The sequence below is a fragment of the Rana temporaria genome, chromosome 1, assembly GCF_905171775.1.
Source record: "Rana temporaria chromosome 1, aRanTem1.1, whole genome shotgun sequence".
Classification (NCBI taxonomy): Eukaryota; Metazoa; Chordata; class Amphibia; order Anura; family Ranidae; genus Rana; species Rana temporaria.
Window position 1 is genome coordinate 83,580,561 of NC_053489.1, and position 15,198 is coordinate 83,595,758.

A 15,198-nucleotide genomic window follows, 5' to 3' on the forward strand; every position below is an offset into this window, starting at 1 on the left:
CAAATCTAGTGCCTTCCAAGACTCCTGCGTGATATAAAATCTATAGCTGTCACAGCAATCTCCAAGTCACATAAACTCAGCCCACCGGACTTCACTTACATTAGAAATTACACCTTTCAGATTTTACAATATAAAATATATAAAAAATGTATTTAATTGTCCAGAAAGGGTTAAGAACACTGCTCAGAGCAACAATTCCTTCAATCCTGACCTAGAGGACCTCTTTCCTTCTTCAGCCACCATACTCTAGCGGCTTAGAATTTCATCTTGTGTGCCCACTGCACTGTTACAAGTACAATAAGGTATTGTGTTCTCCAACTGACTGACAGGCCATGTTCAACATAGCGAGGGCATATACATCCCCAAACTCTGCAATCAGCTTTTCTTCTATCTTTGCTCTACACTACTTCCACTGTAATGTCAGGCAAGCTTTTCCTGACAGCTGATCTGTTACAGCTGCTCATAATGACCAAAATCATTCTCTGTTGTAAAAAAAAATGGAGATGGGAGAGTAGGAATTTAAATGTGGACCAGCATCAATACAAATGGTCACACTTTTCAACACAGCAGTAGCAGTGAAAGCCAACATACGAAAAAGTGGTTGTAAAGGCCTAAATTTTTTTACCTTCATGTATTCCCAAGAGTCCAATGGCCAGGGCATAAGATATCCATTGGAAGCATTTGCAATACTTTGTTCATAAATATGGATTACATTTTGATCGATCAGATTATATGGAAAAAGATGCGATTGATACCTTAAGATAATAAATTATGATTGTACCTTAATTATTGATCGAAATCCAGGTCACTGTGTCTGGCATATCATTTATCAAAGAGTGTATGACCACGATTACTCTATAGGCCTGTTAAAACTAGTGCCTATCTTTTTTTGGAGACTCGGCTAGGTCTACATTTTTCTTTAGAAACGAGTTTAGAACATCTTTTAAGCCTCATACACATGCACGGGTTTACCGGCAGTAAAGGGGAAAACCGACAACCTGCTCGGTAACATTTCCCCCCTACACACGACCGTGTTTCCCCGACAGGAAAACTGCCATCAGAGCTTTGGTCAGGAATCCCGGCCGTGTGTATGCTCCATCGCAGTGTTTCCCATATGAAAACTGCCGGGAATCCCTGCGAAAAAAAAAAAAAAAAAGGAAGAGCTGGTTCTCTCTTTTCCCCTGGCAGTTTCCCGGTCGTAAAAACTGCGATGGAGCATACACACGGTCGGTTTTCACGGCCAAAAGCTCCGATGGGAAAACTGGTCGTGTGTACAAGGCTTTACTGTTATCCAGGGCTCTGTTGAAAGGATTTCCCCAATTTCTGTCCTAGTAACAATGGTTTTGCCAGAAAACAGGGACCTAAACAGCAATAAGAAGCTGAGAGGGATCTAGCCTGTCGCTCTTCTACTAAAAAAAAATATTTTTATATTTGTGTCCAAGTGGTTGGAGATTTACCTTTTCTTGTGTCACCAGCACGGGACGTGAGGGGAAATCTCTCCAAGAGCACTGACCAGCACAAAGTACCCAATGATCCATCAAAAAATTAAATACATTTTGGCTACTTGATAACAGTAGGTCCCCAATGATAAAAAAAATAAATAAATTGGGGCTGGACACTTTAAGAAAGCTGAGGAAAGGTAGACAGTGGCAGCAGGAGTGATCAATGGCCTCATACAACTTCTCAGGCTAGTTTAAGGCCCCGCCATTGCGATTCCTGTTCTTAGCCCACTGTTACTGCCCTTGAAAGTATTTTCCTTTGTATAGTCGACAAACCTTCTCACATTCTTTCACTTTTATGATTGGTTGTTTCAGCCGACATATAAACGAAACAGCCAACAATGACCAAAGATTAAGGAGGAATTCTGAAAACAGCACCAGAAAAATGGTCATCAAGAGGTAACAAGCACCTCTGAGAAGACATTAGGTGGGCCCTAGAGACATCTCTCACTTTAAGCCTAGATGTAGACTAGGAAGCAAGAAATTCAATAAGAGGCAGTACAACCACCTCCATGACATTGATGTTGACTTTGCTGCTGGACTTCAGCCAGCACTGTATATACAGAGTAAGTGTTATAAATCACTAATCCACTTAGTTATTCATATATCGGAGTTGGCTAATGGTAACGTTGCTTTGTGAACACATTAAACTGCCCGGCAGGACTTCAACTTCATTTTAAATCCAGCATTGGCAACTTCTTAAATAAAAGATTTAGAACTTTTGTTCTTTTTGATTAACACAGAACTCCAGCCAATAATAAATAAGATAAAAATGAACAGACAGGTAAAAGATAAAAACAACCACCAGCTTTTGCAATATTCCCCTTCAATCCAAAGATTTTACCTTCTTTTAGGTCCTCAATCTGATGGGCAAAATCACTCACCCTACTTCCTCTGAGCCCAGGTCACCTTCGACCCTCCCAGTCTAACTGGACAGTGCAAGGAGAAGCAGCAAAGTCAGGAGCTCATGTCTGCCACCTCTGCATTCTCTTCTGATCAAAATGATTATTGTCAGCACATTATAGGAGCGATGTGCCATACATGATCTTCTTACAGGATCTTGTGTTTTTGGCCACATAGATTTTAGGCCCAATTCACACTTGTGCGACCTGAAAGTCACATGACTTTGAAGTGACTTGAAGCAATGCCTGTGTAATCTTGAGGTAATTGGACCTCAAGTTGCATCAAAAGTTGGACCAAAGTAGTGCAGGGACTACTTTAAAGTCACACAGATATGAACGGTACTCATTGGAAATCATGGGGTACGGCTTGTCATGTGACTTTGCAGTCCCAAGTCACACAAGTGTGAATGGGGCCTTATTATATTTTTTCAGACAATCCTATTGAAGTGTATTGGTCCAAAAATGAAAAAGTACCCGAGAAGTAGCTCCTGTACTTTTTCAAGCAACAGGCAGCTGAGGGTTCAGGAGTAAACAGACACCATTTAAAACAATTGGACTTAAGAGTTTTGTAGCTTTGAACTGCAAAAAGCTCAAGCGTAGATGTAGCCTTTGTCACTACAGAGCTGCAACAATTTTATGTATGCCTAAAATTCAGCTTCAAAGTGGAATTTAAGGCTATACCCAACTAATCTTAAAAATGCTCACCTTCTAACATCTATGCTGACTAACCTTTTTCAGAAATATGTATATACTTACCTATTTTCAGGTCGCTCCTGCCCAGTCATGTGATCTCCCCTACGTCAGCCAGCACTGGCTGCAGGGGAGAGAAGAGTGCTTTCAACAACAGCTGGCAATGCCATGCAGAGGTGACATCACCCATAGGTTCTTATGATCCATTGGTTGTCGGATGAGGAAACTTTTTTTTTTTTTTAAATCAAAGAAGTTTTTATTGCTCATAAAACATACATATAAAACAAACAGTATGACACAACAGTAGTAGCATATACAGTACACTTTGCACAAACCTCTCCTTCCAATATCTAGCACATATTTAGCAATTACCTATGGCATGCCCTCCAATCCCGCCTCCCCATACCTGTCAAATCTAGTTACCGCCCAACAGTCTCCCCTGGACTAGTTCCATAGGGCTCAAGCCAGGTGTGGCCAGCCACGCGTCCCACAGCCTGTCAAATTTGCCCGCGTTCCCTCTGTGTTGAAAAATATATTTCTCCATCACCAGCATCTTGCCCATGTGTGTCAACCAAAATTTCAGTGTGGGGGGAGCCTCTAGTTTCCATTTCAGGAGAATGGCCCTCCTGGCCTGGAACAGTGCTCTGTTAAAAGCCAGCCGAGTCAGCTCCTCCGTGATTACTCCCTCCAGTACTCCAAGCAGACAATGTATCGGCTCCAGGGGGACAGAGACCTGGAACACAGAATTAAGTGTTTCCAGGACCCCGCTCCAGAACCTATGGAGCTTGGGGCAGCGCCACAGCAGATGAATCAAATCACCAGACATTACCTTACATCTGTTACACATTGGGTCGGTGACCCCACCCATCCTAAAGAGTTTCACCGGGGTAAAGTGGACCCTCAATAAAATATATAACTGGGATACCTTCTGTGCTACATTAAGCGAGCAGTTGTTGACCGCCAGCAACGCTTCCTCCCACATGTCTCCTGTCATCGGGCCCACGTCAGCCTCCCACTGTTCTGCCACCTTCATGGGGTGCCCCTCTAAGAATGTGTCCAGCAGCATGTTGTAACATTGCGAGATAGCACCTTTAGTCTCAGATGCGGCCCTCAAGACGCGGAATACCGGAGTGGGGGACTGAGCCCACTCCACCGCGTCCCCCTGAGCTCTAATTGCATGCTGCAGTTGTAAGTAGAAAAAGAACATGGATTGGGGGAGTGCAAACCTGGACCGGAGGGTATCAAACGGGAGCAGCGCGCCTCCTCGGAATATTTGTTTGAGAAGCGTTATACCTTGAAGGCACCACCTTGGGCCCTGATCTAGTTTGGCCAGTTCGGGGTATGAATTGTTCCCCCAAATCGGACTGAATTCAGTGAATCCTGTGACCCCCTGAAGCTGCCTCGCCTTATTCCACACCTTCTGGGTAAGCGCGAAGGTGGGCATTTTCTTATTAGGTTTTTGAAACTGTTGGGCCTCAAGTCCCTCTGGTATCGACGTAGCCCCCGAGCCAAGCAGCAAAAGCCTAGCCGAGGAGCCAGCCGGGGCCGGGGACATGGCACCTATTAGGTGCTGTAGCTGTGCTGCTAAATAGTAGATCCATGGGTTAGGAAGGGCCAGCCCCCCACCCTCCTTGGGGCGCTGCAGTTGTTCCAGTTTTATCCTGGGGGTTTTAACATGCCAAAGCAGTTGCCTAAAAAGCGAATTGACCACTCTAAACGTTTTGAGGGTAATGACTACTGGGGAATTGTGGAGCAGGTACAGTAACTGCGGCATCAGAATCATCTTGATGAGGTTGGTCTTGCCCGCTAGGGACATTTTCAGCCTATTCCATATATGGATTTTGTCTCTAAACCGAGTCAGCAAGGGAAAGACATTCAGGCTACAGTAGTCGGTCACCCTAGGGGAGACGTATACCCCCAAATATTTAAAGGTGGTCACCACGGGAACGGGGCATGTGAGACCAACGTCGGACGGGGGAGACCCGTCCAGAAACATTAGGGCTGACTTAGTCCAGTTGATGGTGAGGCCCGAAAAATGGCCGAACCTCTCCACAAGGGACATCACCCGGCTCAAGGATTCCTCCGCATCCTCCAAAAACAGGAGCATGTCGTCTGCGTAAAGCATGATTTTTTCGTGCATGTCTCCGTAGCGGAAGCCCCTGACTGCAGGACAATCCCGCACAAGGGCCGCCAGTGGCTCAATTGCCAGAGCAAAGAGCAGGGGGGACAGGGGACATCCCTGCCTGGTCCCCCTGCCCAGAGCAAAGGGCTGGGACATCCTGTCCGATAAACGCATGGTCGCTTGTGGTGCTTCATATAATAGTCTCACCCACCTAAGAAAGTTGGGGCCAAAGCCGAACCTGGTCAATACAGCCCACAGATACCGCCAGCCGACACTGTCGAAAGCCTTATTGGCATCAAGTGACAACAGTGCCCGGCGGCCGGCGGAGTCCGACGGAGTCTGCATGTTAAGGTATAGGCGCCTAAGATTGGTTGCCGTGGAACTGCGGGGCATAAACCCTGCCTGGTCGGGATGGATTATGGATAGGATGACCTTGTTTACTCTCATGGCTAGCGCTTTTGCAAGGATTTTAACATCGCTTTGCAGCAGGGAAATGGGCCTGTAGGAGCCTGGATCAAGGGGGTCCTTGCCTGGTTTCAACAATAGGATAATATTGGCCCTTGTCATAGATATAGGAAGTTTCCCCAGATCAAATGAGGCATTGAATGCTCTCAGCAACCTGGGGAGAATTTCCCCCCCGTACTGGGTGTATACCTCCATGGGGATCCCGTCATCTCCCGGGGCCTTACAGGTGGGAAAGGAGGCTGCCGCCTCTATTAGTTCAGTAAGGGTCAGTGGGGCGTCCATCTCCGCCCGGGCCCGCCCGCTCAGAGTCGGGAGAGCCACGGCATCCACGTACGCCTGTAGTTCACTGTCAGTATAATCGTCCCGGGCCCTATACAAGTCTGAGTAGAAAGATGCCAATGTGGCAACGATCTGCTCGGGGTCATTCACTAACCGTCCCTGAGAGTCACGGATTGCTCCTATGGCTGGGGACGCCTGTTGGGACCTAGCAATCCTTGCCAAAAGTCGGCCTGTCTTCTCCCCCTCCTCATAATAGGCCTGCTTTGTGAAAAAGCGCTTCTTCTCCGCAGTGGAGGCCCTTAACCGGTCCAAAGAGTCCTGGCCCGATATCCAAGCCTCCCTCGCGGAGTCCGAGGGATCCGTCACAAACTGCAGCTCCAACCTCTGTACCTGATCCCCAACCTGTTCCAAAAGGGCAGCAGAATTGCGTTTAACAGAGGTGATCTCCGCTATGAAAGTGCCCCTAAGGCACGCCTTGAATGCATCCCATCCCTCTACTGTGATGACACCCTGATCATTCTCTGCAAAGTATTGCTCTATCTGCAGTCCTACTCGTTCGTGAGAGGTGAATAGCTTTAGCCAAAAGGCATTCATTTTCCAGGGAGCCCTGGGCAGGGAGGACGCCGGGCGGGTAATCAAGTGTGCCGCCAGGGGGGAGTGGTCTGACACCCCTCTGGGCAGGTATTCTGACTTGGAGACCATGTGTAACATATGGGGGGACCCTACGCACAGATCAATGCGGGATAGCGACCCGTGGGTCTTAGAGAAACAGGAGAACTGTTTGGTCGTCGGGTGCCTGGCTCTCCACACATCTATCCAACCCACCTCCGCCAATAGGCGGCTCAAAATGGTACCTCTTCCCCCTAGCGGTGGTAAGACCGGCGGGTGCCTATCTAGTCTGGGGTCAAGGCATCCGTTGAAGTCCCCCATGATCATAACAGGCATATCTGGCTTACTCACTAGGTATGACAAAAGGCATTGCATAACTTCTCTAGAAAACGGAGGAGGGATATAAACAAATGCAAGTATCATTGTTACGGTAAAAATTTTGCAATATAGAAAAATATATCTCCCATGAGAGTCCACTGCCGAATCAATTTCCTGGTAAGCCAAGGATTTGTGTACCAGCACACTCACCCCCCGAGAATAGGAGGTGTGAGTGGAGTGGTAGGCCTTGCCCACCCAGGAAAAACCCAGGCAGCCTGATGTGTCCCTCGTGAGGTGCGTCTCCTGTAGGCCCACAATGGCCGGGTGAAATTTTTTCAGGCAGGAGCTGATCATGGTACGCTTCAAAGGGTCATGAACTCCCCGAACATTCCACGTCACTATTGGTGTGGTAGCCATGATACGGAAAAAAAAGTTACAGCGCCATGGGGTGTGCGCCCCAGTGGATCGGTCCTGAGCCCAGTCATTGGTATGGGTCGCTGAGTTTGAGCATTAATGTCAGATGTGGGGCGTGCGATCCTGTAGAAGTCTATCCGCACGTGGGGTGTGCTGGGGAGCACAGATTCAAGGGGAGGGGGGCGGGAGGCAGCAAAACGTGTACTGAGGTGAGCAAAAAAAGCAACAAAAATAAACGAACATATTCTCTGGGGCACAGTGCCAACCGGGCACCAAACAGTCCATCCCTTCAAGCGGGATTGATCTCGAACTTGTGCAACATGGTGGGGGTGTCTCCCCCACAACCGCTTTGATTCCATCATAGGAAAATATCAGCTTTTGAAGCATTGAGCCAGCGCTAACCAGACAAAAAAATAAACATTGAACATGTCCCGCTTCACAGGTATTGAAAAAAGACTCCCCCATTCAGCAAGTGTCGTACCTATTCCGCCGGGTGGGGTTCCGGGCTTCAGTCTCCCTCGTCCGCATCTCGTCTCCTCCTCAGATCATGTTCATTGCGATCTAGCCAATCAGCAGCTTCCGCAGCGGTTTCGAAGAATGTTGCTTGACCTCTGGCGGTGACCCTCAGCTTGGCCGGGTACAACATGGCATAGGTGACCTGGATTCTTTGTAGACGTTTCTTTACTTCGGCAAACTTGGCTCTCCTTCTCTGTACTTCTGCCGAGAAGTCTGGGTAGAATGAGACCCTTGCGCCGTTGTAGTGCACCGTTCCCTTTTCCCGGGCCAGTCGAAGTACTATCTCTCTGTCCCTATAGTTCAAGAGCCTGGCAAGCATGGGCCTAGGCGGATTGCCTGGCGGGAGGGGTCTGGGAGGTGTGCGGTGGGCCCTCTCTACCGCAAACAATGTGGTGAACGCATCTGCGCCAAATATCTCCTGGAGCCAAGACTCCACAAAAGTCGTGGGGTCCCTACCTTCCACCTTCTCGGGGAGCCCCACTATGCGTACGTTGTTCCTCCGTAAACGGTTTTCGATGTCATCAGTTTTTGCGTTCGCCTGGGCCGCCTGTTGTAGTGCCGATCTCGTATCTCTGGTAAGAGGGGGTATTTGATCTTCCACCTCACTGATGCGTCCCTCCACCGCCGTGGTCCGCTCTCGGATTTTCTGAATGTCATGTCTAATAAATGACACAGTTTCTGTCAGTGCTCCAAACTGTAATTTCAAGCCATCCACAGATGCCGTCACAGAGGTTGTGCATCTCTGCACTGCTTGCAGGATCTCGCTTAACGTGGGCTGCGGGGCATCTGCTGACCTCTCTAGCATGTCAGCGATCTGATCTTGGTCCAGGGACACCTCCAGGGGCAGCGTGTCATCTAGTGTGGAGGCGCCATTTTGCCCTCCAGCATCATGTAATGGGGTTGGCAGCAGGGGGGGGAAGGGATTGCTAGGGCCCTGCAGCTTTTGAGTATAGTAAAGCATGTCCTTAGGCTGCTCTCTTCCCTGCTGTTTTTGGGCTTTTGTGGACTTACTTGCGTCCTGTGGTTTCTCCCAGCCTCGCGGAGCTCGCTGTGTGAGAGCAGGGCCGGCGCCATCTTGGGATTGCAGGGCCGCCGCCGCCATCGCATCTTTTTCGCCTTTGCGGGCCATTGCGGGAGTCAGAGATGGTCCGAAAACGGTACCGCTACACCGGGGAGGGTCTGGTGAGTCTTTTGGTAGGTTTTTGTCCAGCAGGATCGCCGCGGGAAGGATCGTTGAAGGATCGATAGCGGGAGCTCCGTGCTATGCGACCGCTCACATGCCTGTCCAGGCCACGCCCCCGGATGAGGAAACTTTAGCCCTGATGCAAGCAGCGGGCTGTTGGAAGACGCAATACAAATATGAAAATGCCTTGATGGGTGGATGTCAGTTTGGACGAGTGGCCATTGCTTGGCAGAATATGATGGTTCTCTGTGGTTGATTCACCTTCAGTTTTTCGCGTGGGACATCTGTGCCCCACATCCCCCACATTAGTCTTCATTGTCTATCAGGAGAATCCCATCCCTTGCTGACAAACCAGTCCATCAGCACCTGTGCCATTACACCCTGTCTGAATTCTGGTATTTTACCCCTTTTTTTTGCTTGGCAAAATACCCTAGGCAACATCCATATGTGGTGCCAAGTCTTCATGAAACAACTGAAACCCAGTGAACGAATAGGACATACTGAGAACTGGGGTTGGTAAAGAAAGAGCCAAGATATTAGGTGGGCTCCATCCAAACTTCTAATGCACCTGTAAGTTTCTAACAGTGTGCAGGGAAATCTGTGTAAGTAAATCCAATACAGGAGAGGAACCCGTACAATTGTGCAAGACAGAAGATGCGTCTGGAGTTCAACTTTAAACCAACCAGTGTTTACTACTTCATTAGGAAAATTACACTCATCTGGTATATTTCTAGTCAGAAGGGTTGTAAAAAAAAGAAAAAAATGGCACAATCAGCGGGTAACCGAGGTTGTACTGACCATAAAAAATTTGCAAATTTAAAAAATAAAAGATACATTTTTACAATGGCTGTAGATATGGAATGGTTGATGTCACAAAGACAAATCAAAATAAATATGGAGTCACTTACCAGCATCTTTAATCCACTCGTCGTAAAGAAGTACTGCTCTGGAAGTTAGGTCATTGAAAGCCATGTTCAACTGGGTTCTGTTAGATAAACAAATCATACATTCTGACATTAAAGGGATTGTAGATGACGGCAGATTATCTGAATAAAAGTTCTGCAATTTTCAGCCTAAAAGTACAACTAAAAGCTTCTGTATGACAGTATAAACATGTGCCAATCCAGTTACTACGTGATGCACAAGCCTTAAAAAAGTAAAAAACAAAAAAAAATCTTTAGCCTTACATGACTTGAGCCAAATCTTCCCTTTATTTGTGTCTCATGTGCTCCCCCTCCCAGACACTGCATCTTACAGTCGGGGAAACCCAATTTGTACATCTCCAACAGGCTTAATATTATATGTAGGAGAAGTGAGGTGTCCTGAAAAGAGTGGTCCCACCAAGATCTGTAAGAACTTAGCTGAACTACCCATTTATAATTTCATGGAGAAAAAGAAAGAACCGCTGGGCTGCTGCTGAGACTTACCAACAAACTGGAAAATCTTTGCATGCAATAAATGCTCCTGGTTCTCACGAACAATTCTAAGATGACCTTTACATGATCCAACTGTATGAAGGAAGGCTTAGACCCCTTTCACACTGAGGTAGTTTTAAGGTGTTTTAGCACTAGAAATAGCACCTGAAAACTGCCTCCCATGGTGCCCGAATGTGAAAGCCTGAGTGCTTTCACACTGGGGCAGTGCGCCTGCGGTACATTAGAAAAGGTCCTGCAAGCAGCATCTTGGGGGTGGTTTTGGAGCGCTTCCAAAATTCCCTGCCAATTGAAATTAATAGGATGTGCTTCCAAAGTGCCCGAAAGGCGATTCAGAAGCGCAACACGGGCCACGCCAATGAGCTTTTGCACTAATCAGGCGGCCCCAGTATGAAAGTAGCCTTAAAGCTGAAGTCAAGCTAGAAAACCTGGTTTTCTTTACAACTTTAGTTCCATTTCTTACCTCTAATGAACTATGTCCCATTATGTGCAGGCTGCTGGATTATCTTCACTGCATTGCTGTCCAGTCCTCTTCCTGCTGCTGAATGTCCGGTGCTGTAGGGGGGGGGGAGGGGGTCACCAGCTTCAGGTCTCCAGGCTCAGGTGCTCCAATGACGATCTGATGGAGACACACCTTCCCCTGCCCTGTCCAGGGCTAAAAATGTATTTTCGCTGATTGCACTCCCTGGAACAAGATCTATGATTGGGGGAGAGTCTGATCAGTCACAGGAATCTCTCCATCATTCACAAATCATGTTAAAGGCAGTGTGAGAAATGAAATAACTTTTCTCATTGGAGGGGAGGTCAGAGGAGGGGCACGTCCTTTATCAGATCATCTTTAGTACAGCTGATCCTGAACATTCAGCAGCAGGAAAAGGAAGGGGCAGCACTGCAGTGAAGATTTCTACAGAATCCAGCAGCTTGCCTGGGACACACTTCATTACATAAAAGAGTAGAGGGACCTTCTGGTTTGTTATCAGCAAGCAGTTGAACCACTTGAACTCCTGCAGCTATAAACACCAGCCAATGATTGGGCTGCTTAAGAAATAGGGCGGAGCCACATACACATAGCGGCCTGCCGAGACCCCATCCCATTGGCTAGTGTTTGACAGTTGCTCAGTCCCGCCCACCCCTGACATCACTGCTGAGTTTAGACAGCTGCAGTTTAGACCAGGGCTCGACAAATCCCGGGCGCCAGGTCGCCATGGCTACTAGAAATAGGGTCCTGGCGACTTGGCTTGTAAGCTGGCGCCATCTGGTGGTGAGCCGTTGGTATTACAAGTTAAGCATTACAAGTTAAACGGCAATTCTAATGTAATTTTTCACTATTTTCACTGCCATCTTCTTCCCTCTAATTAGAACCCCCAAACATTATATATATATTTTATCCTAACACCCTAGAGAATAAAATTGCGATCGTTGCAATACTTTCTGTCATGCCGTATTTGCGCAGCGGTCTTACAAGCGCACTTTTTTTGAAAAAAATTACACTTTTTTTAAAATAAGACAACAGTAAAGTTATCCCCATTTTTTTTTTTATATTATGAAAGATAATGTTACGCCGAGTAAATTCATACCCATGTCACGCTTCAAAATTGCGTCCGCTCGTGGAATGCCGACAAACTTTTACCCTTTAAAATCTTCATAGGCACGTTTAAAAAAATCTACAGGTTGCATGTTTTGAGTTACAGAGGAGGTCTAGGGCTAGAATTATTGCTCTCGCTCTACCAATCACGGTGATACCTCACATGTGTGGTTTGAACACCGTTTACATATGCGGGCGCTGCTCACGTATGTGTTCGCTTCTGCGCGCTAGCTCGTCGGGACTGGGCGCGTTTTCTGGCTATTAACTTTTTTAGCTGGCTCCTAGATTCCAAGCAAACATTACAGTTACATTACATGATAGTTTCACACTGAGGGGCTCTGGCAAGCCACACGATCTGCTGCACGGGCTTCACACTGCTTGGATGCAACATTTTGGGGTAGATCTCAGGAGACAGCTCAGGGCGAATAAGGTGGGGGGGGCACATCCGCCACACGACTATGAATGGGACAACATTCCTCTCTCAATACCCAAGAAACTGGTCTCAGTTCTCAGACATTTACAGAGTGCTGTTAAAAGAAGAGGTGATGCAAATATAGCTCTGTCCCTACTTTTTGAGGCATGCTTCTGCTATGAATTTTAAAATGTCCTTTTGTTCTTAAAATGGTATATTTTCTCAGGTTTAAAACATTTGATACATATGGGTTTATGATATCTGCAAATCGCTGGGGTCCGTTTTTAATGCAGATTTTTTTTTTTTTTTTTTTGCCTATTGTTCTTTTATTGGGTGGATAATGTTAATGTAGATTTTACACAGCGTCCTGACTTTTTTGAAATTGGGGTTGTATAAAGGATTTATGACCCGTCTGATTTGTTCTCCCAAACCCACTAGGTCAGGTTCATGTGCAGAATCCACAGACATGAGATCTTTGCCCGATCTAGCCAAAACTGGAATGTCAACTCATAGGTAGCGCAACAGGCACAACAACTTATCAACTTCTAGCTATTATCTCATGCTTACCTGAAAGAAAAGAACAAAGAAAGGAAGAACTAAGATCCCACATGAACCTTCATACTGACATGCCTGAAATACACTCAGCATTCTTTATATTTTTTCTACCCACAGCAAGATAGTTTACATTCCACATTTCCTCCTGAGCTGTACTTCCGCTTGCTTAGTGTACATGAGACACTTGTTACAAGTTTTATAAACATTGTATTTTGTGTGTATCCACTCTGGATTAGTATACAAAGTTTCCAAATCAGGTGTTTTGAAAGCAAATCTGTCATCTGCTTTCAAGAGAAAAGGTAAACCTTTGCAGTAGCCTTTAAAGTGGAAGTAAACTCCCATACATAACTTTTACCTATAGGCAAGTCTATAATAGGCTTACCTATAGGTAATGTACAGATAAAACATGCACAGTTTAGGAGATATTTACTATACATGCATTGGTGCATGCGCTCGGAAGGAACGGCCCGGTGGCTGTTTCTTAAGAGCCATGTGCCGTAAACTGCGGCTTCCGGAATCCTTGTGCGTGAAGATAGCAGCTCGGTGCTGGAAGGGCTTAGTTTTTAAGGCAAGTTTAACATAATGTGCTAGTATGCGATGCTACGATGATGATGGCACATTATGCCTTTACCTTGTAGGCAGGGCTGCTGTTGGAAATTATGGAGCCCTATTGATAAATCACTGTATTCATTCAGGAAAGGAAGAAGCCAGTAAATGACATTAATACCGGCCCCTTGCCCTGCTTTCCATCCTCAAACATGTCATGGGAGGAAGGGCGTTTTGGAGGTGGGGGTACGCTTGGCACCATGTTACATCCTAGATTAAGGGTGTAAAATGGTGTGTGTTTAACCAGTTAATCACCGCCTCATAGACAAAATACGTCTACAAGGCGGTTCCTTAACTCTGGGAGGATGTCCATGGACGACCTCCCAGAATCGCGCTCCCGCGCACCCCCTGGGACGCGCACACGGGAATGTCCGTGACCGGAGGGCCAGAGGACGAGGCGCATCACGGTAAATCGCCGCTGATAGCGGCGGTTTACAATGTGATCGCTCCGTCCAATGATGGAGCGATCACTTGTAAACAAACCGGCGTCATGTGATGACGCCAGTTCCTTCCTCCCCTCTATGTACCGAATGGTGCAGTGTGAGAGGTGAGAGGAGAGGTGAGAGAACGGAGGCAGCAGCAGTGCTGTGGGCTGGATCTGTGACAAATGCAGTCACAGATCCAGCCATCCCTGCTCAGCCATCCTTGTCCAATACCCTACAATACTCTGCCCCATACTGTGCAATCCATGCAATACCCCGCAATACTCTGCCCCCTCCTGCTTCTACCGACTCAACGCTACGATTAAAGCCAGGATTGTTTTGTTTTTTTCAGGCTTCCCAGCCTAGAGGTGAGATCCAGTGTCTTATTGACCCCATATCTCACTGTAAAGAGGACCTGTCATGCCATATTCCTATTACAAGGGATGTTTACATTCCCTGAAATGGAATAAAAAAAGTGATAACAATTTTGTATTTTTGCGGAAAAATGTGTCAAACTAAAATAAAGTAAAGTAGAGTAAAGTGAACAATAAAATATATATATATATTTTTTTTTAAAGCGCCCCTGTCCCCGTGTGCTCGCATGCAGAAGCGAACGCACACGTAAGTCCCGCCCACATATGAAAACGGTGTTCAACCCACACATGTGAGGTATCGTTGCAAACGTTAGATCGAGAGCAATAATTTTGGCCCTAGACCTCCTCTGTAACTAAAAACATATAACCAGTAAAAATATTTAAAAACGTCGCCTATGGGGATTTTTAAGTAGCGAAGTTTGGCACCATTCCACGAGCGTGTGCAATTTTGAAGGGTGACATGTTGGGTATCTATTTACTCGGCGTAACTTCATCTTTCACATTACGCAAAAGAATAAAGAAAAAAACATACTAATTTGCTAAATTTTATAACAGAAACAAAGAAATTTTTTTTTTTTTTTTTTTACAGAATTTTCACATTTTTTTTCTTATAGCGCAAAAAATAAAAAACCCAACTGTGATTAAATACCACCAAAAGAAAGCTCTATTTGTGTGAAAAAAAAAAGGATGAAAATTTCATTTGGGTACAATGTTGTATGACTGAGTAATTGTCATTCAAATTGTGAGAGGACCGAAAGCTGAAAATTGGTCTGGTTATTAAGGGGGTTTAAGTGCCCAAGTGGTTAAAGGGGTG

At 46.4% G+C, this 15,198-nt stretch overlaps 1 protein-coding gene across 2 annotated transcripts in view; it reads right to left on the bottom strand.

The window, feature by feature from the left end:
• The window catches only part of ELOVL7 (ELOVL fatty acid elongase 7), a 69,220-nt gene that overhangs the window by 24,904 nt on the left and 29,118 nt on the right, over window positions 1-15,198 (bottom strand). For both annotated transcript variants that reach the window (XM_040339698.1, XM_040339692.1), the window contains exon 2: window positions 9,906-9,982. In XM_040339698.1, the coding sequence (XP_040195632.1) occupies window positions 9,906-9,969 (64 nt within the window). In that variant the 5' untranslated portion in view covers window positions 9,970-9,982. The remainder of the gene's footprint in view (window positions 1-9,905; window positions 9,983-15,198) is intronic.